The 22,741-nt window shown below is 47.4% G+C and overlaps 1 protein-coding gene across 1 annotated transcript in view; it reads left to right on the forward strand.

Moving 5' to 3' along the window:
• The window catches only part of ARHGEF10L (Rho guanine nucleotide exchange factor 10 like), a 70,242-nt gene that overhangs the window by 41,016 nt on the left and 6,485 nt on the right, over positions 1-22,741 (forward strand). The window contains 11 exon segments of the mRNA XM_087914819.1: positions 771-955; positions 2,352-2,467; positions 3,240-3,367; positions 4,654-4,754; positions 8,222-8,343; positions 9,280-9,366; positions 9,885-9,996; positions 9,999-10,104; positions 11,467-11,621; positions 19,362-19,507; positions 22,472-22,646. Of these exon segments, the coding sequence (XP_087770945.1) occupies positions 771-955; positions 2,352-2,467; positions 3,240-3,367; positions 4,654-4,754; positions 8,222-8,343; positions 9,280-9,366; positions 9,885-9,996; positions 9,999-10,104; positions 11,467-11,621; positions 19,362-19,507; positions 22,472-22,646 (1,433 nt within the window).

Raw genomic sequence — 22,741 nt, forward strand, 5'->3', positions numbered from 1 at the left:
GGGTCCTCACTTCAGAAGGACGGAAGGCTGAGTCAACCTTGAGCCAGTCAGGATCAAACTGCTGGCAGTGGGCAGAATTCACCTGCAATGCTGCATTTTAATCACTGCGCCCCCACGGCTCTTAATAGCAATAGCCCTTGGATTTCTATATCGCTTCACGGGGCTTTTCCAGCCCTCTCTAAGCGGTTTACAGAGTCAGCCTCTTGCCCCCAACAATCTGGGTCCTCGTTTTACCCACCTCAGAAGGACGGAAGGCTGAGTCCACCTTGAGTTGACTGAAGCAGCTCATTTCTCCACCTTATACTGACCTTAGCTATGGAAATTCGGGCAGCGATTGCGGTTGTACGTTGAGGAATTCCTGGTTTTCTTCCTTGGCAAAGGAGGAATTAGCACCCACAGGGCGCAGAACTGGGTGTTGGGAGTGAGGGCGTTTTACGTCCCCACATCGCCATCCTGCTATGTAAGGAAGAAAGCTTCACCGCCACTAAAAAAAGTTTGGGAAGAGAAAAAACAAACAAACAGTGGCACTGGAGGGTTATATTTTGTTTCCTTTTGTCTTTTTTTCTGGTGTCTGAACGGCTCGATTCAAGAATTAATATTTCCTTGCAAAATCTGCTCGCTGCTTTGAGGTTTCTTAAAGTGTGTCTTGCAGATTTTCCCGGCTGTTGTGAGTCTGGAGGCAGAGTGTACCCATCCTCTCTCTCTCTCTCTCTCTCTCTCTCTCTCTCTTAAAAAAAACCCACAAAAATCTGGGTTTTCTTTCTCGCAGGGGGCCAGCTTGAGATCAGCAGTCTGGTCCCTCTGGGGCCCAAGTACATCGTGAAGTGGAACGCAGCCTTGCCCCAGGTTCAGGTCCTAGAAGTGGGCCAGGAGAGCAGCGCCAAGGAGAAAGACGGAATCGCCATCCCAAACGTGGGCTCCAAGAAACCAGCCCCATCCAACCAGTCTGGCCATAGTAAAGACCATTTCTCTCCTTTTCCCATGGTTCAAAACGGCCAACTCAGGAGATGGGGAGGGGGACGAGCCGTGGAAAATCGGGACAGTTGACCTTCTCCCCTAAAAAAACATCTTCCTTTAAAATCTTCCTTGGATAAAAATCCTTTTTCCTTTTGGGAGCACTTATTGCAAGTATCACCCGAAATGTTTTGTAAACTCTGAGTCGGCTTAGGTGGCTAGTAAATTCTCAAGGCTGTTTTTTCTGCTATGCATTCAAAATGGATTGTAATTTATCTCTCTCTCTCCCTCTCTCTCCCTCCCTCCCTCTCTCTCTCTCTGTGTGTATATCTATCTATCTATCTATCTATCTATCTATCTATCTATCTATCTATCTATCTATCTATCTATCCATCCATCCATCCATCCATCCATCCATCCATCCATCTATCTATCTATCTATCTATCTATCTATCTATCTATCTCTATCTATCTATCTACCTTTCTACCTATCTACCTACCTATCCATCCATCCACCCATCCATCCACCCACCCATCCTCCATCCATCCATCCATCCCTTTCTATTTCTCTATCTGTATCTGTCTCTCCATGTATCTATATCTATCATCTATCTATATCTACCTTCCTACCTACCTACCCACATACCTATCCATCCATCCATCCATCCATCCATCCATCCATCCATCCATCCATCCATCCATCCATATCTCTCTATCTATCTGTATCTATCTCTCTAAATATCTATATCTACCTACCTACCTTCCTACCTACCTACCCATCCATATCTCTATTTATCCTATCTATCTATCTATCTATCTATCTATCTATCTATCTATCTATCTATCATCTATCTATCATCTACTGTATCTGTCATCTATTGGCCAATTGGAAGATGTGAATAACTTTGGGAAATTATTTTTCCAATATTTCTCCTGAAAGGGGCCCAGCGTTCAAGTGGCTGCCCCTCCTGAATTTGAACTGAAGAGATATTTTTGAATTTTATTTTTAAAATTGTTAGGCACCCTGTAAAATTCAAAGAACATCCTTTTTTTTAAAAAAAGCCCTTATGGATTCGGTATGATGCCTCCATTACCTGAGTTTGCTAGTATAGTTAGTCATCGATTGTAATAGCTGTAAGTCACGACAGTCATTAAAATGCAGCTGTGTGGCCCTAATTGCAGTTGTGTTGCCAAGAATTTTGGCTCCAGGTCCTCAGTAGCCCCCAAATAGTTCCAGCATAACTTTGAATGGGCTGCTAAGAGACCAGACTACCTGTATTGGGAATAAAAGAAAGACAAACGTATATTTGAAGTGGAAAGGGTGAGTGTGCACACTCTCTAGGCAAGGAGACTCTCTGGTCCTGGCGTTCCCTAAAATCCAAGTTTTCCTCCTTCAGATAAAGTTTACTTGGGACCTCCTCGCCTGTTCCAGGATCTGCAGGATCTGCAAAAAGACCTGGCTGTGGTGCAGCAGATCACTCTTTTAATCAGTACCCTCCATGGCACCTACCAGGTGAGTCCACTTCGAGGCAACTCTGCACGGGCCACAGAGGGCCTTTCATCACCACCCTGTTATTTGCTACGCTTTTGAAGCCGCATGAGATAGTTTTGTTTGAAATGCAGAAGTTGCGAACAACTTAGGGCCGTGATGGCGAACGTATGATGTAACAAGGTTGATTCAGCAGACTCTGGGTTATTTCCCTTTAAGGCTGGAGAGTAAAAAAATCCCTTTAAGAGGTGTGTATATAAAAGGCAGCCATTAGAGGGCTTGGTTTTCTTTCCTTGTGGCCAGTATTCAGCCCATGCCTTAAGAAGAAGAAAAGCTTGCTTGTAAAGGTATTTTGCTACCAGGTGTATATCGTCTGTATATACCTGTTGTATGTTAAACCACTGTTAATGTCTAAGTCTCTGCGTGCTGTGTATTGCTCCTGGGTTGTCTCATAAGGGTCGTCGCGCTGCCAAACACTCTGACACAACAGTTGTGTGAAAAACGGTCGGAGGGGCCGTAAGCCCCCTCCCTTTTTTTTCCAGACCCATTGTAACTGTGCACGGTCACTAAACGGGCGGTTGTAAGTTGAGGACGACCTGTCCTGTTCTTGAGTGAAGAGAGAGAAATCTTAGAGATGCCGTTCTGCCCAAATGACCTCCTAATGGGAGGATTTGCTCCCAACATTTGTGATCAACGAAGTCCACAATCCAGATTCACGATACTCCTCTCTCCTGGGGTTGTGCCCCTGAAACGAAGACCCCAATGAATTAATCTTCTTTGTCCGCTTGGCTTCTAGAACCTGAACATGACGGTGGCCCAAGATTGGTGCTTAGCTCTGCAGAGGATGATGAGGGTGAAGGAAGAGGAGATCCACTCGGCCAACAAATGCCGCCTCCGCCTCTTACTTCCTGGGAAGCCCGACAAGTACGTGGAGTGGTTTATTTCCTAAAGGTGGCTCAAGAGAACCCACCACGACGTTCAAAGCCCACCCACCCATCATTCTGGCTTCAGCGCACCCCTCCAGGCCTGGTTCATTTCCACCAAAGCCAGGAATGGGTGATCCAACGGTCATCAAGCTGTATCTTCAATCAATCAGAATAGAAGTGGAAGGGACCTTGGAGGTCTTCTAGACCAACCCCCTGCTCAAGCAGGACACCCTATACCATTTCAGACAGGCTGTCAGGATTCCGGCGGTTACCCCCAATTCAATCATGAGTCTCGAGCCCAACTCCCCCGTAAGCCACACAACCCACGTTGCTGTCTTCTCCGTTCCTCCCCGCGTGCCCTAGAATGAAGAGGGGGCAGGCCTGTGTCTTTCTCTGAACTTCTTCTCCATTGTTCTACCTCTCCCCTGCTCTGCCCAGCCGGACTTTGCCCTTCCCCAGTTTCTCCACAGCCAACAGAGCCACACTCCCGCTCCCTGTCAGCAGTTCGTCTTCCTCGTCGGATGTAGACTCATTCCCAGGTGTGGCTAATGAAGGGAATCAGGGCCCTTTCCTTCCCCATAAGCCATGCAACCCACATTGCTCTCTTCTCCATTCCTCCCTGCGTGCCCTAGGATGAAGAGGGGGTAGACCTGTGTCTTTCTCTGAACTTCTTCTCCCTTGTTCTACCTCTCCCCTGCTCTGCCCAGCCGGACTTTGCCCTTCCCCAGTTTCCTCCACAGCCAACGGAGCCACATTCCCACTCCCTGTCAGCAGTTCGTCTTCCTCGTCGGATGTAGACTCATTCCCAGGTGTGGCTAATGAAGGGAATCAGGGCCCTTTCCTTCCCCATAAGCCATGCAACCCACATTGCTCCCTTCTCCGTTCCTCCCCGCGTGCCCTAGAATGAAGAGGGGGCAGGCCTGTGTCTTTCTCTGAACTTCTTCTCCCTTGTTCTACCTCTCCCCTGCTCTGCCCAGCCGGACTTCCCAGTTTCTCCACAGCCAATGGAGCCACACTCCCACTCCGTCAGCTGTTCGTCTTCCTCGTCGGATGTAGACTCCGACAGGAGCGTGACGGGGTGTGGAGCCTTCTTGGAACGGTTGAAAGGACCGTGTTGTAGACTGGAGATAGCGGATGCCGGATCCTTCTACCTCGGTTGAAAGAGGGCTGTTCAGTTTTGATATAGATGGCCTCTTTAAACTGATGGCCTCTTTATCTCCTGGGATTTATTTATTTTTTATATATTATATGTTTATGTATTTATTTACTTATTTATTTTGACAGGTCTGGTCGCCCCGTCAGCGTCATGGTGGTGTTCATCACACCAAACCCACTCAGCAAAATTTCCTGGGTGAATCATTTGCACTTGGCCAAAATTGCCCTCCGTGAGTAAAAGCGCCTTCGCGTCGTTGTTCCTTGATTCGTTGCTTCTTCATAACGGCGTAGGGTCCGTCCTTGACTTATAACCATTCGTTTAGTGGCAGAGTTACAGTTGCCTTGGGGGGAAAAAAAAGTGACTCGGGGCAGGATCCAATCTGAGCCGGTCACCGGGACTCACGTGATAAAAGGGTGAGGGATTTTCATAAAGTGACTTACGACAGTCCTCGCACTTACAACCCTGCAGCAGCAGCACCCCCCCACGGTCATGTGATCAAAATTCAGGTGCTTGGGCCACTGACATGTACTTACGATGGTTGCAGTATCAGAAATGGCAGCTTCTGAGAAGCGGAGACAGGATGCTTGGAATTGTTTACGAACTGCCTGATTCACTTTGACAACTGAATCAAACTATGTTTTTAAGCTGCCTAGTGTTGCCTTTGGTGAGATGGGCAGCATAAAATTGAATGAATAGAATAGAACAGAATAGAATAGAAATAAGAATAGAATAGAATAGAAGTAAGAATAGAATAGGATTGAAATAAGAATAGACTAGAAATAAGAATAGAATTGAATTGAAATAAGAATAGACTAGAAATAAGAATAGAATAGAACTGAAATAAGAATAGAATAGAAATAAGAATAGAATAGAAATAAGAATCAAAATAAGAATAGAATAGAAATAAGTCTAGAATAGAAATAAGTATAGAATGGAATGGAATAGAGACTAGAACAGAATAGAACAGAACGGAATAGAATAGAAATAAAAATTGAAATAAGACTAGAATCGAAATAAGAATAGACTAGAAATAAGAATAGAATAGAAATAAAAATAGAATTGCGAAATAAGAATAGACTAGAAATAAGAACAGAATAGAAATAAAAATAGAATTAAAATAAGAATAGAATAGAAATAAGTCTAGACTAGAATAGAAATAATTCTAGAATAGAAATAAGTATAGAATGGAATGGAATGGAGACTAGAATAGAATAGAACAGAACAGAATAGAATAGAAATAAGAATTGAAATAAGACTAGAATCGAAATAAGACTAGAATCGAAATAAGAATAGAATAGAAATAAAAATAGAATTGAAATAAGAATAGAATAGAAATAAGTCTAGACTAGAATCGAAATAAGTATAGAATAGAAATAAGTATGGAATGGAGACTAGAATAGAATAGAACATAACAGAACAGAATAGAATAGAAATAAGAATTGAAATAAGACTAGAATCGAAATTAGAATAGAATCGAAATAAGAATAGAATAGAATAGAAATAAAAATAGAATTGAAATGAGAATAGAATAGAAATAAGTCTAGAATGGAATGGAATGGAGACTAGACTAGTATAGTTGGAAGGGACCCTAGAGGTCTTCTAGTCCAGCCCCCTGCTCAGGCAGGAGAACCTATTCTATTTCAGAGAAACTTCTAAAAAACCTCCAGTGATGAGTGGAGAATGAATGAATGAAGGAATGGCAATGATTTGCTTAACAACCTGGGCAAAAGTATTAATAAAATCGGTTGCAACTGGCTCAACAGCCACACTGCTTAACGACGGAAATCCTGGTCCCAACTGTGGTCGCAAGTCGAGGACTGTCCCTGCAGAAGCTTTGGAAAAAGCTGTTAACATGATTATCAGGAGCCCCCCTGCTAAAATATTCAGTATAAGCTGTTTTTTTTTATGGCTTATGTTTTAATATTTTCTGTAATTAAAATACTGAGCTGCCACTCCCAAGGCACGTGATGGAGAGGAGAAATTAATTGCTTATCTCTCCATGGGTGAGGGGACTTCCGCCTCACCCCGAATATTCCATAAGGAAATCGATAAAAGTTTGTGACTTTTAGGGGTCTCTCTGGATACTGTTATGCCGTCCTGCCTGTCCGCCCTAATGAGATAACTTTAAGTGAAGAGAGGCTGAAATTGCTTCATCCGTTTTAAATTTTACTAATGAAGCGTGGCAAATAAACAAGGGAAGAGCGATGCAGCCTGCTTAAATGTTTATTAATGAAGTGTAGCAAATAAAAGAATAATGCATTAATGATAATACGATAAGGAGCTACATACATTAAAGCTTTGGTTTCTCACCATCTCCAATCTCAGCAACTTTTAAGAGTTCTGAAAATTGAAGCTCCTGCAACTTAAATGTTGCCAAGCTAAGAGACACTGCATTAAAATGAAAATTAAGTGATGGTGGTGGGGAATGATAATTTAGAAAGGAAAAAAAAAGCATCAGTATGCTGCTAAATGTAACACTGGTTCAGTCCTTCCTCCTACTATATCTAGATTGTATAAAAATATCGCCTTTTTACAAGAGAGAGACTTTTCAGGAATGGATGAAAAATTGCAGAGACGGTCGGTCATATCAATCTGATTGATAAATAAAAATAATAAATAAAACTTTACAGACTTTTTTAGCTGCAGGAGATGACGGAACAGGGCTGGTGTATCAGTTCCTTCCCTTCTCCATCTTCTTTTTAGTTATTGAGTATGTCCGTACTTCTAAAGATCGCGTGTCAACCTTCATTGAAGGAATCCTAGAAACCCCAATCGATAAAATCATTCACTTTCCTTTGCAAGGGGAAATCTACATTGTGGGGTGTTTTTAAAGTCGGCAAGCTGTGGCTCTGGGGTACTGGACTGTCTGAGGTCCCTTCTGTGCATTTGAGGAGGGGGCAGTCAGAAAATTTATCATTTTTATCCATGGCCGGTACAACCCAGATGGCTTTTCCAGGCTTCTGGGAACGGCATTCTCATTCTGCTTTGCTTCACAGATAGGCAGTTGGCCAAGGTTGATAATTGATCAAAGTTGACTGTTGATGAAGGTTAACTGTTGGCCAAGGCTGACTGTTGGCCAAGGTTGACTTGGCCAAGGTTGACTGTTGACCAAGGTTGACTGTTGGTCAAAGTTGACTGTTGGCCAAGATTGACTACTGGTCAAGATTGTCTGTTGACCAAGGTTGACTGTTAACCAAGGTTGACAGTTACACCAAGGTTGATGTTGGTCAAAGTTGACTGTTGGCCAAGATTGATTGCTGGTCTGTTTATCCAGGTTGACAATTGATCAAAGTTAACTGTTGACCAAGGTTGACTGTTGGTCAAAGTTGACTCTTGGCCAAGATTGACTACTGGTCAAGATTGACTGTTGACCAAGGTTGACTGTTGGCCAAGATTGACTACTGGTCAAGATTGACTGTTGACCAAGGTTGACTGTTAACCAAGGTTGACAGTTAACCAAGGTTGATGTTGGTCAAAGTTGACTGTTGGCCAAGATTGACTGCTGGTCTGTTGATCAAGGTTGACAATTGATCAAAGTTAACTGTTGACCAAGGTTGACTGTTGACCAAGTTTGATTGTTGGCCAAAGTTGACTGTTGACTAAGGTTGACTGCTGATTAAAAGTTGACTGTTGGCCAAGGTCATAGGATCCATTTGGAGAGGGGATTTTTCAGCTCTTCTCTCCCCACCCCTGCAGGGGAAGAAAACCAGCCTGGATGGGTCTGCCCTGAAGAAGACAAGAAGAGCAAAGCCGCTTTCTGGTGTCCCATTTTGGTCTGTCACATCCCTGCCTTCTCCTCCAGAGCCCTCGACCTGCAGGTAAGGAGACCCACCCAAGATGGCCAACTTCTGACCATCTCTTCAAGGACTTGCAACTTCTTCTATGCCGTTACAGATAGCCCTCACCTTTTGACTGGTCACTTAGCTGAAGTTACAGGAGACAACCCCCACCCCCCACCCCCACCCAAGCTACTTATGACCAGGAAAAGGAAGGAAGATCAAGGGGGGGGGGGAGGGAGGAAGGATGAAAGGAAGGGGAAAGTAGGAAAAGGAAGGAAGCAGAAAGATGGAGGGGAGAGGGAGAGAAAGAAGGGAAGTAGAAGGAATGAAGAAAATGGAAGGGAACGAAGGAAGAAGAACCTAAAAAGAAGGAAGGAAGGAAGGAGAAAGAAGGGAAGAAGAAAGATGGAGAGGAGGAAGAAGGAAGGGACACTTTCAATTCGAGAGTGCAAGATCTCACCCAGCCTTGCTAATTGGGTTCCTTTTTCTCTCCACTTCTGTTTTCTGGCGAGGTGGAAGAAAAATAGTCTCAGCTGGAGAAAGGAGAAAAGAGAAAGGAGGCACATAATTACCTTCAAAAAAAAAAAAACCAACCCAGACTTTTATGCCCTCTCATTCTCTTTCTTTGAGAACATCTGCAGTTGGGGCCCAGTTGGTTTACCCGAGACTAATTTTAGCCCGCTTGTTCCTACTGCTTCCCTCAACCCCTTTCTCTGGTGGCTCTGCCTTAATTGAGTGTTTCCATTGATTGATTCTGTTGTTTCCCAGATGTATTTTTAGCTGTTCTTAACAATTCCTTTCCTTTTGTTTTCGGAGACCGATAGTGAAGATATCGTTTTAGAAAGTGGGGCCTTTTTTTTTTTACGTCCCTTCGCCGAAGTCTGTTTCAAAGAGTTGTAAAATAACTCTCCAGTCGGTTTCTCTCTCTCTTTTTTTTCTCTCTCTCTCCCCTTCTGGATGGGTTCCTGCTTTCAGCTCGGGGCGGCCGTGCACAGCCCAGTCCAGTCTTCCTTGCTGGGATTTTCGGCCATCAGCACTTCTCTGCCACAGGGGTATCTTTGGGTGAGTTTATGTAAAAACAGCCTCTATTACAATCAAGATCAAGGGAGGTGCTAATACCACTCTATAAAGCCTTAGTAAGGCCCACACCTGGAATTCTGCATCCAGTTTTGGTCACCAAACTATAAAAAAAGAGGTTGAGACTCTAGAAACAACCTTGTGATTCACTTAACAACCTTGTGATTCACTTAACAACCTTGTGATTCACCTAACGATCTTATGATTGACATAACAGCCTTGTGATTCACTTAGCAATCTAGTGATTCACTTAGCAATCTAGCGATTCACTTAACAAACTTGTGATTCACTTAACAAACTTGTGATTCACTTAACAAATTTGCGATTTGCCTAATGATCTTGTGATTGACATAACGGCCTTGGGATTCACTTCATGACCTTATGATTCATAGGACAACCTTGCGATTCACTTCACGACCTTACGATTCACTCAACCGCCCTGGTCAACCAGGTGATGAAATTGTAGTACGGCGTAAAAGACCGCCTCTTTTTGGTTCCTCTAGGTCGGAGGAGGTCAGGAGGGTGCTGGGGGCCAGGTGGAGATATTTTCCCTGAACCGGTCAGTGCCTCGTACGGTCAGATCCTTCCCCGTGGCCTCGCAGGTCCTCTGCTTGGAGTCATCCCTGAAAAGGCCGAAGAGGAACGAGTGGAAGAGTCTCCATCCACGGCTGACCAGTCCTTTCCATCTCAGCCTGCCCTCTGCCTCGGCCTGAAAGATGGCAGGTGAGAAAGAGATCGGGGTCCTGGAAATAATTGGGGGGAGGGGCTTGGAGAGTTGGGAAGTCTGTGCAGGTCACCCTATCGTGCCATGGTCTGTTTAACCCTTCTTTGGGCTGGTCAGTCGAATGCCTGTTCTGACCCAGAGCCTTTGCCGACAAATCAAACACAGTCCAAAAGGAACAAAAACCTTGTAATGCTTCTGCAAAATAATTAGCTGTGATAAGCACAAGCCTTGCCAAACTGTGTGAGACTTGCCAAAAAACAACAGATAAGAAATAGTTTACAACACAAGACTCTTCAAATACCAACTGTAATGCCCACGAGGCTGAGTTTCAAAACGTCTTTGCTTCCTGCAAAGAACTTTCACTGCACAGCTGCTTTTTATCTTCTTGAAGGAGGGGCCATTACCTTGCAGCCTTACTCCTGAGTCGCCCATGCTGCTGCAGCTGCTCTTTCCTGCGAGCAACCCTGTGCGCACACGCACTTGGCACAAGCTCCTCGGGAACCCCCTCATCGCTGCTGCCAGTCCCCAACAATCTCTGAAGGCAGCAGTCCACTCCCTAATGGTCCTGACCCCTCATCTGAGTCCTCGCTCTCCTCAGGTTCCTCTCGCACATACGTGCTAGTTGTTCCTGGCTCTAGGGAGCGGTGCTCTTCTCCGTTACAAAGCCGAAGAGCCAGCGCTGTCCGAAGATGTCTCCGTGGTCATGTGGCCGACAGGACTAAATGCCCAAGGCGCACGGAACGTCGCTGTTCCCTTCCTACCAAAGGGGTCCCTATTTTTCTACTTTTCTATGGGGGAAAGCACTCTGCACATGTTCAGTGGAGTGGTCCCAAATGGTCTTAATTCAAGACATTAATGTCTTAAACACTCAAAGAGCCATTTGGACCTGTTTCCCACAGAAAAGAAAACACCGGGAGGCACAAAACCCTTTTGGACATCTAAAAGGAAGATAACACTGCATGTATTCAACCTCTCACCACATATTAAGCATACGGGTAAACCAGTCTCGTCGGCAGTAAAAGCAAATGAATCTGCTCATGTATCATTAGACTGTTCTGTTTTCTTAGAAAACTTTTCTTTTCTTGGATTCGTCCATGGTTGAAAAGCTCAATAAATCACCTGCTGGCAGGTATCACACAGTTGTGCTGCCTATTTTGAACGACGGAGCCACAGCAGAGGGGTGAAAGAGCCGCATGCGGCTCCAGAGTCGTGGGTTGCCTACTCCTTATTCAAGAGAAAAGGGATGAAGCTACTCCAGCAGTTCCCTTGTCAGCCACTGGGGGGTGCACTTTCAGTGTTAGTAAATGGCCCTTGGTTCATGATAGGTTTTTGAGGGGAGTGTCGCTTTGTCCCCCCTGCAGCATCTTGGCCTACAGCAGCCTGGACACAGGGGCCCAGTGTTTGCTGATCAGCCAGACGCCTGGAGCCCACCCCGTCCTCTGCCTGAAGCACAATGCTGATTACCTCTTCGCCGGCCTGCAGAACGGGACAGTGGCGGTCTATGCCAGAATCAACGGTGAGCGTCCTTTTCTACCTACCTCAGGGTGCATATACAGCCCAAAGCCCTTCTCCAAACTCCTTTTTCCAACCCGCGCGAGATTTACGTGGACGCCGATTGTTCCAAAATTCGGATGTTCCATCAGGGTCATATACTGCTTATTGCCAAGGGTGGGCTCGTTGTTAGCAATGTTAGTTCCCTGCCTGGTGGCTGGGTGGACGTGGCCAGGGTGGGCGTGGCCTAGTCGGCCTCCTGCTGGGCTCCTGAGGCTTTCTTTGAGCCTCCGGGAGGATTAAAACGGCCTCCCCGGGCTCCGGAGGCTCTCTGGAAGCCAGAAACCGGCCCGTTTCTGGCCTTCCTGAACTTCCGGGAGGCGCGTGCCTCCAAAATGGGCCACGTGGGGACTTCTGGGAGGGGAGGGGCAGCGTGGGCGGAGCCAGACAGGAGTGGAATTTGGTGGGGGGGCTCTCTTGAACCCCTGCGAACCCCCGGCAGCCCCACCCCTGCTGATGGTGAGATGTGTTTAAAAACAAACCGATTTGGAATTTTAACTTTTCTCGTGTAGTCCATCAGCCAAAGGATTATCGACACGATTGGCAACAATTCTCCCAGGGAACCTAGAGATTTGAAAATAAGTGGAATTCTACTCCGTCATAAATTTGAACGGTCACTAAGCAGCCTTTTGTAAGTTAAGGACTACCCACTGAGCCACAGCTCTATTAAGTTTCTTCTAGAATGTTCTGATCCCAAACCTTGTTCCAAGGAAACCAACAAGAAGCAGAGGTAACAGCAAAACCTTTTAATGATTCTTTACGAATTCCGTCCCTTCCCGGTTAAAAGGCGGTTTCAAACTAATTGTCTCTGATAAGAACGAGCCTTGCCAAAGTAGTGCAAGGCTGCCAAGAACACTAGATAAAATTGCCAAGGAATATTTCAAACACAAAGAGTCTCCAAGATATTCCAAACATCCACAAGGCTTGAATGCAAAAACTTCTTTGCTTCCTGCAAAGAACTCCGGTTTCTCAGCTGGCTTTTATCCCTTAAGGGAGGGGCCATCACCTTGCAGCCTTACTCCTGAGTCGCCTCTGCTGCTGCCGCTGCCCTTTCCTTCGAGCAACCCTGCACACACGCGCACTGGACACAGGCTTCTCGGGGGCCTCTTCCTCACTGCTGCCAGCCTCCACAATCTCTACTCCCTGATGGTCCTGGCCCCATCCCTGCATCACACGCAGGCCCCTCGTCTGAGTCCTCGCTTTCCGAGACCTCAGCCATCCGCAACTGCTGCCGGTGAACCACAACACAGAACCAGTTGAGAAGTGTGGACGGAATACAATCCATTCCACTCCACTTAAGTTTGTTTAAGAAATACTGCCTCCACCCCGCCCCTCCCAAAAACATATTACAGCTACTCCTTGAGTTACAACAGTTTGTTTAGTGACCGAAGTTACAAGTCCACAGGAAAAAAAAAGGGACTTTGGACCATTTTTCACACTTAACGGCCGTTGCAGCACTTCCGTGATCACTTGTTCAAAATTCAGGACACTTGATTGGCATTTATGACAGTTGCAGTGTCCCCGGGGTGTGTGTGTGTGTGTGCGTCACCTTTGCCGACTTTCTGATGAGCAAAATCACCAGGTTTGTTGAACAACCTTAACACTGGCAGTGATTCACTTAATAACTGGGGGCGAGAGAGGTCTTAAAGCGGGGGCAAAACTCACTTAGCCAAGGTCTCACTTAAGCGACGGAAATTTTCGGACTCGGTTGCGGTTGTAAGTCGCATTTTGTGTGTGTGTCTGTTACTCTTGAGTTCAAGAAGAGACTGGATTGCCTTTGGTCAAAAATGGTGTAGAGTTTGCTTGGGTTGGAGGGGTTGGACTAGATGACCTACAAGGTCCCTTCCGACTCTATTAATCTGTAATCTTTGACTACCTGGTTAAAAGGGGCCTTTGAGATCTACAAGAAATAAGTTTTCGTGCCTGTCTTCCCCCTCTTTCCCTCCGAGGTTCTGTCCAGGGAAGGGTTTCGCTCCCACTTTGTTTCCAGGTGCTTTTAATTAATTTAAAATCAATTTTAATTTCCTGCTTGTTGTAAACCCGGGAAGGCGGAGGAAGCTTCCCCGCATTCCCGCGGAGCCCCCCGAAATACTTAACCTTCACGGGCTTTCAGAAATGCGGCGCCTGGAAGGCGGGTCCCGAGACCAAAAGCAGAATTTGAAAGCTCCGTAATTTCCTTATTGATCAGCTGTCAGTTTCTCGCCGGCCCTGGGGAAGGTTTGCTGTTTTTACGCCTTGCTGAAATCTGTCAGCTGGGTTTAATCCTCCCGCTTTTTTTTTTTCCCTCGGGTGGATTAAAACAAGACATAAAACAAGACTCACCTTTGCTTTCAGCTGGTTCGGATCCTCCTGCCCGGCCGGCTGGAGTTGGTAGGTCGGTGCCAGCCTCACCTGCGTCCCTGCCGTCCATCTTGCAAAAGCAGCCCTGGCGTAAAATATGCATTGTTGTCGATCTGCTTTCTCTTCGTATCTTTCCCCCTCTGCGCCCCCTCGAAGTGTGGGGTGATCTGGGCAGGCTGATTCACGGGTCCGAAATGGCCAGAGTTTCTCTTCCCTCCTCCTCCTCCTCCTCTCTGCCCAAACCGCCCTTCCTTCTAGCACTGAGGATGTTACCTAGTTGGGTGATGAAATGCCTGAAAGAAAACCGCCAAGCTTAGAAAGCGCCAAAGATCCCACAGTGATCGTTCAATTCCTCCTCCTCCTCCTCCTCCTCCTCCTCCTCCTCCTCCTCCTCCTCCTCCTCCTCCTCCTCCCTCCCCCCTCCCCCCCGCAAATCTCCTTCCCTTCTAGCACTGATGATGTTACTTAGTTGGGTAATGAAATGTCTGAAAGAAAACCACTAAGCTTAGAAAGCACCAAAGATCCCACAGTCATCGTTCAATTCCTCCTCCTCCTCCTCCTCCTCCTCCTCCTCCTCCTCCTCCTCCTCCTCCTCCTCCTCCCCTCCTCCTCCTCCCTCCCCTGCAAATCCCCCTCCCTTCTAGCACTGATGTTACCTAGTTGGACAAAGAAACTCTGTAAGAAAACCACCAAATTCAGAGAACAACAAGGGGTCCACACCCCCACTCCTCCTCCTCCTCCTCCTCGTTCATCCCCCCCCCATCCTTTCTAGCGCTGATGATGTTACCTAGTTGGGTGATGAAATGTCTGAAAGGAAACCACCACGCTCAGACAGTACCAAGAATCCCACGCTCTTCCACCACCACCCCTCCTCCTCTTCCTCACTGCCGTTCAAACCCAAGGATCAAATCAACGTTTCCATTTTAGGCCACTTTGGGGAGGGGGGTGTTCCCCTTCCCCCCCCCTCAAATCTCACCCTACCTGTCATCCTTCAGCTGCCTTCGTCCGACTTCTCCCTAAGCACCTGGAGAAGACATTCACACCGTTCGCATCCGATGCAAGTCCTGTCCCACGCTATTTTTTTCAACTTTGCTGCACAGCGGCAGCAGCGAGCACAAAACCTGCAAAGATCCACCTCTTATTCTGCTGTTTCATACTGGATCCCTCTTCCTGACCCACAAAACATGTCTTTTTTCCCCCCCTTTGGACCGAGTGTGATCTCCGCTCCTAATCAACCGTGGCTTAATCCTCTTTTTCTCCCTTTTTTCGTTGCCTGCCGCTTCTTCCAGAGCCATTCCTCTCCCCCGTCCCGCTAAATTCCCACCATCTGTGGCTCCCACTGCCCTCCGTTCCAGGGTTATAAACGCCTGTTTACGCCGTGGCGCTTTCCGAGCTCCGCTTGCCAAACACGTTGCTTCTTATTAATTAGCTTTTGATAAGCCGTTTATGTTTTTTTAATTAAAGCGTGCGCCGGGGCAAAGAGAGAAATAGGGATGTATCTCCCGGGCAGTTTCATCTGCCACTCAAAGATCTTCCCAGGGCACGGGCGGCGGAAAAAAAAACACATTGCCGTACGAAGAAACCTGCGACGCCGGCTTATTTTTTTTCACTGCCAATTGAAAATAAAAGGGGGGCATCGGAGAGTGAAGGTTCCTTCTTGTCGGTTGGCTTTGCGAACCATTTCGTTTGTCAGGCTGCGTAACATCTCCAGCCGAAATTCTGCTGAAAATGTTTGGAAAACAACCCCACAAGATTGGAGAAGGAACCTTCACCCTCCTTGTCTACTATATGGAGAGTCTCAGTCCTACAGGTCATGGTTATCCCAAAGGTACTTTTTGTTCACCTGGATTTTCTGGTTTTTCTTTGAAGACGTTTCGCTTCTCGTCCACGAAGCTTCTTCAGCTCTGACTGGACGATGGGGAAGGGAAGGATTGATACTCCTTGCAGACAGCTGGTCATTTGCATCCTTTTAGAGGGTTGTTGAGGCCACTTGGAGTCCCAAAGGTGCTTTTTTCGAGTGGCAACTGGATTTTCTGGTTTTCCTTTGAAGACGTTTCGCTTCTCGTCCAAGGAGCTTCTTCAGCTCTGACTGGACGATGGGGAAGGAAGGATTGATACTCCTTGCAGACAGCTGGTCATTTGCATCCTTTTAGAGGGTTGTTGAGGCCACTTGGAGTCCCAAAGGTGCTTTTTTCGAGTGGCAACTGGATTTTCTGGTTTTCCTTTGAAGACATTTCGCTTCTCATCCAAGGAGCTTCTTCAGTTCTGACTGGACGATGGGGAAGGGAAGGATTGATACTTCTTGCAGACAGCTGGTCATTTGCATCCTTTTAGATGGTCGTTGAGGCCACTTGGAGTCCCAAAGGTGCTTTTTTCGAGTGGCAACTAGATTTTCTGGTTTTCCTTTGAAGACGTTTCGTTTCTCGTCCAAGGAGCTTCTTCGGTTCTGACTGGACGATGGGGAAGGGAAGGATTGATACTCCTTGCAGACAGCTGGTCATTTGCATCCTTTCAGAGGGTCGTTGAGGCCACTTGGAGGTTTATCTCTGTCCTCAGGGTCACCTGAGTGGTGCAAACGGGTGTGGAGCCTCCTTGGAACTGTTGAAAGGAGCTGTGTAGTAGATGGGAGATAGATAATGTTGTATCTGTTGACGGAGGGCTATTCAATTTGGACATAGGTGGCCTCTTTGAGCCTCTCTTTCAAACCAGCAGTCCTCTCTGCCCCAAAATGTGGGCTTTGCTGTCTTCAAAAGAGCAGCCAAGGAGGCTCCACACCCATTTGCACCACTCAGGTGACCCTGAGGACACAAATAAACCTCCAAATGTCCTCAACAACCCTCTAAAAAGATGCAAATGACCAGCTCTGTCTGCAAGGAGTATAAATCCTTCCCTTTCCCACCATCCAGTCAGATTGGAAGAAGCTTCTTGGATGAGAAGTGAAACATCTTCAAAGAAAAACCACGGAAGCCCAGTTGCCCCCCGAAAAATGCACCTTCAGGGCTTCACCCTTATCCCACACCTGAGCTATAGATATGCACCATTGTTGAAAAAGTGGCATTTATCTCAACTTTGAACACAAACCTGTATTTATTTGTATTTGACTGAAGAATCACACTGTGGTCCTCCAACTAGAATAAACTCTATTCGTGGTGTAGACTCTTGTTCTGTTTGGCATCCGGGGAACTCGATAGCCTTACATTCCCGACAACAATCGGGCCCAGAAACTGCGTTGTTAAGCAGTACGGCCGTTAAGCGAGGCTCCTGATTTTACGCCCTTTTTTTGTGCAGTCATTAAGCGAGACACCCCACGGCCACCATCCGCAACCGCAGTTCCATCCCAGCTTGACTTTACTCGTTGGAAAAGGTTGCGATCAGGTGTGCAACTGACATAAATGCGGGAGTTTTTCAGGCTTCTAGATTGCCGTCATGCCATTGCACGGGACCCCCATGGAAGTGTGAGAACTGGCCATAAGTCACCTTTTTTTTTCCATCACCGTTGTCACTTTGGTCATTAAACGAATTCAGCTTGAAGCCTTGCCGAATACGGTGAGATGGATCACTCCCTTCTCCTAAGCTGAAGATATATTCTAGATTTTTAACCCTCTGGGCAGTGGTGGAATTCAATTTTTTTTTTACTCCGGTTCTGTGGGCGTGGCTTGGTTGGGCGTGGCAGGGGAAGGATACTGCAAAATCTACATTCCCTCCCCACCCCGCTAACCTGCTTTCCAGCTCCGTTCTCCTGCGCGGGGCAACGCAAGGAGACCCAGCTGATCCGCTGGGACTCAATGGGAGGCGGAGAAGAGATGGGGGCCAGTCAGAGGTGGGATTTGCCAGTTCTCTGAACGACTCAAAATTTCCGCTACCGGTTCTCCAGAACCGGTGCGAACCGGATGAATAGCACCTCTGCCTCCAAGGGAAACTAAAAAAATAAAATAAAAAATAAAGTCTAGCTTATGCCGCATTTTCACCCACAAGATCGCACGCCCAAAACATCGGTGCCCTTTGCGCTGCTGAATTTTGTGTGTGTGTGTGTGTGTGTGTTCCTCTGGGCAGCGGAAAGGCTGAGCGGATTATATCCAGCGGGGTGACGTCAAAACGGTTGTCTAGGAGTTACAAAGTGATGTGACACGATAAGGCCGTGTTTTGACAATAGCCGGGGACGTGTTCCGAGAAATGCCACCGAAATACCATCACGAAAGCCCTGTGGGAAGAAAACTCCGTGGCATAGGCGCTTGAGAAATTTTGCAGCCAGGCCAGGTGATTATTTTTTATTTTAAAACTCCAGAGGATTTGGGAAGACATCCAGGAACCTCGTTCCCCATGTTTCAGAAAAGGGTTTTTTTTTTTGCGTGCCATTTCTTTGACGTGTTAAATCGATAAAAGGCCCTGCAGAGAGAGAAAGAGACAGGAAAAAAAAAAAAGAGCTTATAGGAATGGCGGCAGAGAAAGCACCGGAGAAATTTAATTTAGTGGTCCATGGGTTTTTTTTTTTTTACTCTTCGGATCAATTAAGAGCGGCGCGAGTTGGGAAAGACTCACTTGCACTTAACCAATTTCTCCCGGAGAGCAAAACGGGAGGGATTTTAAACAGGGTTGGGCTGGCGGACGAGTAAAGGAAAAAAATCCCGCAGGGCAGAGGATGTTTTGGTGCAGAAATGGGGAAACAGAACTTCAAGGCTGGAGGAGGAACCCCCCCCAAAATAAATATAAATAAAAGAGATTGTGGCTTATACCCTTCCAAGCTCTCACACGGCCCAGACTCTGGGACTTCACAGGGTGATTTTCCATCTTCCATTTCTGAGTCCTGGAGCCAGGGGTCATTTTCTCCAATGGAACCTCTAACAGAGTTGGAAGGGACCTTGTAGGTCATCTAGTCCAACCCCCCACCCAAGCAGAAACCCTATACCATTTCTGACAGATGGAAGTCCAGTCTTCTCTCGAAAGCTTCCAGAGATGAAGCTCCCACAACTTCCGAAGGCAACTTCTGTTCCATTGTTGGTTGATTGTTCTCCCTGTCAGAAAGTTTCTCCTTATTTCCATAGTTGAATGACTCCTTGATCCGTTTCCATCCATTATTATTCCTCGTCTGGCCTTCGGGGGTTTTGGAAAATAGCTTCTTCCTCTCTGTGGCATCCCCTCAAATACTGCAACATGGACATCTGTCTCCCCTGGTCCTTCTCTTCTCTAGACATCTTCTCAGCAGGCTTCAGAGAAACTTCAGGGGCTTCTGCAAATAATTAGCCCGCGTGGAAAGTGAGGTTGAGATCACAAAAAGGTTGCACTTTGTAGGGTTCGAATTCTCCTCCTTCCCTTTTGGTCTTCCCGAAAAAGCTTTCCAATTCTGTCTTTATCTCCCTTCTTGCAGGAGGCCTGTGGGATGCTGACGTGGAGCCCACCTGCCTGGCGGTAGGGCTGGCCCCCGTGCGGACGCTGCTCACCTTGGAGGATGCCGTGTGGGCCAGCTGTGGCAATCAAGTCACCGTCTTCGATGCCGTCAGCCTGAAGGCTCAGGTAGGTCTCTTCTCCGGGGGTTTCCCGACGGAGTTGGGGAACCAGACTCAAAAAGCCGTTCCACGGAGGAATGGTTTCTCGCTGTCCGGAGGAATTTCCTGACAGTGAGGAGGATTAACCAGGGGAACAGCTCGCCTCCAGAAGTTGCGGGGCTCCATCCCTGGAGGGTTTTGAGAAAAGGCTGGACAGCCATTTGTCCAGAGGTGTTTGGTGTAGGGTCTCCTGCTTGAGTTAGGGGGTTGGAAAGGACGAGAAGAACTCCAAGGTCCCTTCCACTCTGTTATCCTTCCTTCCTTCCCTTCCCTTCCTTCCTTCCTTTCCTTTCCTTTCCTTTCCTTTCCTTCCTTCCTTTCCTTTCTTTTCCTTCCTTTCCTTTCCTTTCCTTTCCCCTTCCCTTCCTTTCCTTTCCTTCCTTCCTTCCTTCCCTCCTTCCTTTTTTTCTTTCCCTTCCTTTCCTTTCCTTTCCTTTCCTTTCCTTTCCTTTCCTTTCCTTTCCTTTCCTTTTTCTTTTCCTTCCTTTCCTTTCCCTTTTCCTTCCTTTCCTTTCCTTCCTTTCCTTTCCTTTCCTTTCCTTTCCTTTCCTTTCCTTCCTTTCCTTTCCTTTCCTTTCCTCTCACCTCCTTTCCTTTCCTTTCTTTCCTTTCCTTTCCTTTCCTTTCCTTTCCTTTCCTTTCCTTTCCTTTCCTCTCACTCCTTCCTTTCCTTTCCTTTCCTTTCCTTTCCTTTCCTTTCCTTTCCTTTCCTTTCCTTTCCTTTCCTTTCCTTTCCTTTCCTTTCCTTTCCTTCCTTCCTTCCCTTCCTTTCCTTTCCTTTCCTTTCCTTCCTTTCCTTTCCTTTCCTTTCCTTTCCTTTCCTTCCCTTTCCTTCCTTCCTTCCTTCCTCCCTTTCTTCCTCCCTCTCTTCCTTTCTTCTCCACCTCTGGAAGCTTTCAAGAAGAGATTGGACCCCCATTTGTCCAGAATGGTATAGGGTCCCCTGCTTGAGTTAGGGGGTTGGACTAAAAGACCTCTAAAGGTCCCTTCCAACTCTTGTTATTCTGTAATTCAGTAATCCCACATCAATTGACCAGCGGAACGTCCTGCCTCCAGAAAACGTGGGTGCGCTCCCTCACTGGAGTTTTTTTAAAGAAAAGATTGGACAGCCCTTGGTCTGAAAAGGTTGTAGGGTTCCTACAAGTTCGGGGGTTGGACTAGAAGACCTCCAAGGTCCCTCCTAACTCCATTATTCTGTCATCCTATAATCTCTCAGAGCAATTAACCAGTGGCACAGAAGTTGCCTTCAGAAGTTGTGTGGTTGCGGTCCATCACTGGAGGCTTTTAAGAAGAGATTGGACCGCAAATTGTCCGGAATGGGTATGGGGCCTCCTGTTTGTGCAGGGTGGTTGGACTCGATGACCTCCGAGGCCCCTTTGACCTCGGTTATTCTGTGTTCTACAGTTTCACCTGTCTGGTGCTGTGCGTCTCCTCTGGTCCAGCCACTGTGTGGCACTGTCTCTGCGTGAATTGAATGCCAAAGATCCCCCATCTCTTCCTTTCTCCTGCTCCTCTGCCCCGACTTCTTCGGGCAAGGCCGCACGCCGGGCCTTAACAGCATGATTTGCACCCATATCTGCCACCCTACAAGAGTTTCCATTCTCTTCTCCAAGGGACAAACTCATGCCCGGTTAAGGATTCTTCCCCTGTGCCAGTTGTGACTTCAGATTCAACCAGCACTTGCAAGCTGGCACCGAGGGGGATGATCCTCAGTTCCTCTGTTAAAAGCAGTGGCCGAATTAACACCCGCATGGACACGCGGATGCACACACGTGTGTAAACAGAGCCAAGGCACGGATACCCGTGGGGAAAACGAAGTCTGCTTTCCTTTTCATTTGGAAGCAAGTGGCCCTGTCCTGCCTCCGTTTCCTTTCCTTTCTTCGCTACCGCCTCTTTCTCTCTCCCCGGGTGCGGCGAAGCCGTCTCTTCCTTCTGCTTGGCGCTTCGTCGTCAGGTGGCATTCGCTGCCTCGTCAACCCTTAATGCGACGTTTTTACGTCTCCCAAGCCGCCCAGCGGGATTGATAGGAGCGTTTGCTTGGATAGAGACGTGTTGAGGGACGTCAATGCAGCGGCGGGAAAGGGCTTTGTCAGCATTTTTCCAGGTAACATCCCGAGTTTATAACGGAGGCGTTAAAAAGAGGGCTGCGCCAGCCTTCTGTCCTTCTGAAAAAGGAAACCTGTTTTCTTATGGGATGTGAGAAAGCGCCAACACGATGCTCTGACCAAGACTTCCTAAGGCCTAGTTAAGCACACGCTTAAGTTAAAACAACACTTGTTTTATTTCAGTGCTGGGAATTACGTGCATTCCCAGCCTGTGTTGAGTCCCAAACAGTCCCTCGAGATAAGCACCCACCTTTCTCTCCTTTGAATGGCTGCCAAATGAACTGTAAAAAAAACCAACCGAAGTACAAAGTCCACACAGAGCTTCGAGGTTTAATCCGAACAGAGCGAACGACTTTGCTTCCTGCAAAGGTTTCTCTCCCTTTGCCTGTCTTTTATACCGTAGGGGAGGGGCAATCAGCCCCAGGCCTTACTCCAGAGTCGGCCCTTTTGTCTTCGCTGCTCTTGCCTTCTGGCAGCTCTGCGCATACACGAACTGGGAACAGGCTCCCCCTGTTCCTCTGCCTCGCTGCTGCCAGATTCTGGAGGCTCTGGAGCCAGCACATCACTCCCAGATGGCCCTGGCCCCATCTCCGCGTCGGACGCAGGACCCTCGTCCGAGTCCTCCCCAGACTCCTAGACTGGCTCATGTTCTTCCCTACTGTCCGTCTCCACAACCCTTGCCAAGCGTGAAGACCCTTGCTAAAAAACGTCCTTCCTTCAGCAGACTTGGTGTAACGGCCGGCGTTATTTGCACACCAAATATTACCCACGCCCTCGTTGGCTTCGTTGCCCGCTGAGGCCCCGTTCTTCCTTTTCTTCGCCCGCAGCAAACATTCGAGGTCCACCCGGAAGAGGAGAGCCACGTGACCCACATGATCAAGGCCGGCAGTGGCGTGTGGATGGCCTTCTCCTCGGGGTCCTCCATACGTCTCTTCCACACCGAGACCCTGGATCTTCTGCAGGACATCAACGTAGCCACCCGAACCATGGCGGTCTTGCCAGGTAGGGTTTGAAATACGGGAAACCCTAAGGATCCACGGCGGGGGGGGGGGCAGGAAGGGGCGGGACTCGATTCAGGTAGTCCTCGAGTTCATTGA

Source organism: Pseudonaja textilis, chromosome 18, assembly GCF_049901715.1.
Source record: "Pseudonaja textilis isolate UNSWEBS1 chromosome 18, rPseTex1.2, whole genome shotgun sequence".
NCBI lineage: Eukaryota > Metazoa > Chordata > Lepidosauria > Squamata > Elapidae > Pseudonaja > Pseudonaja textilis.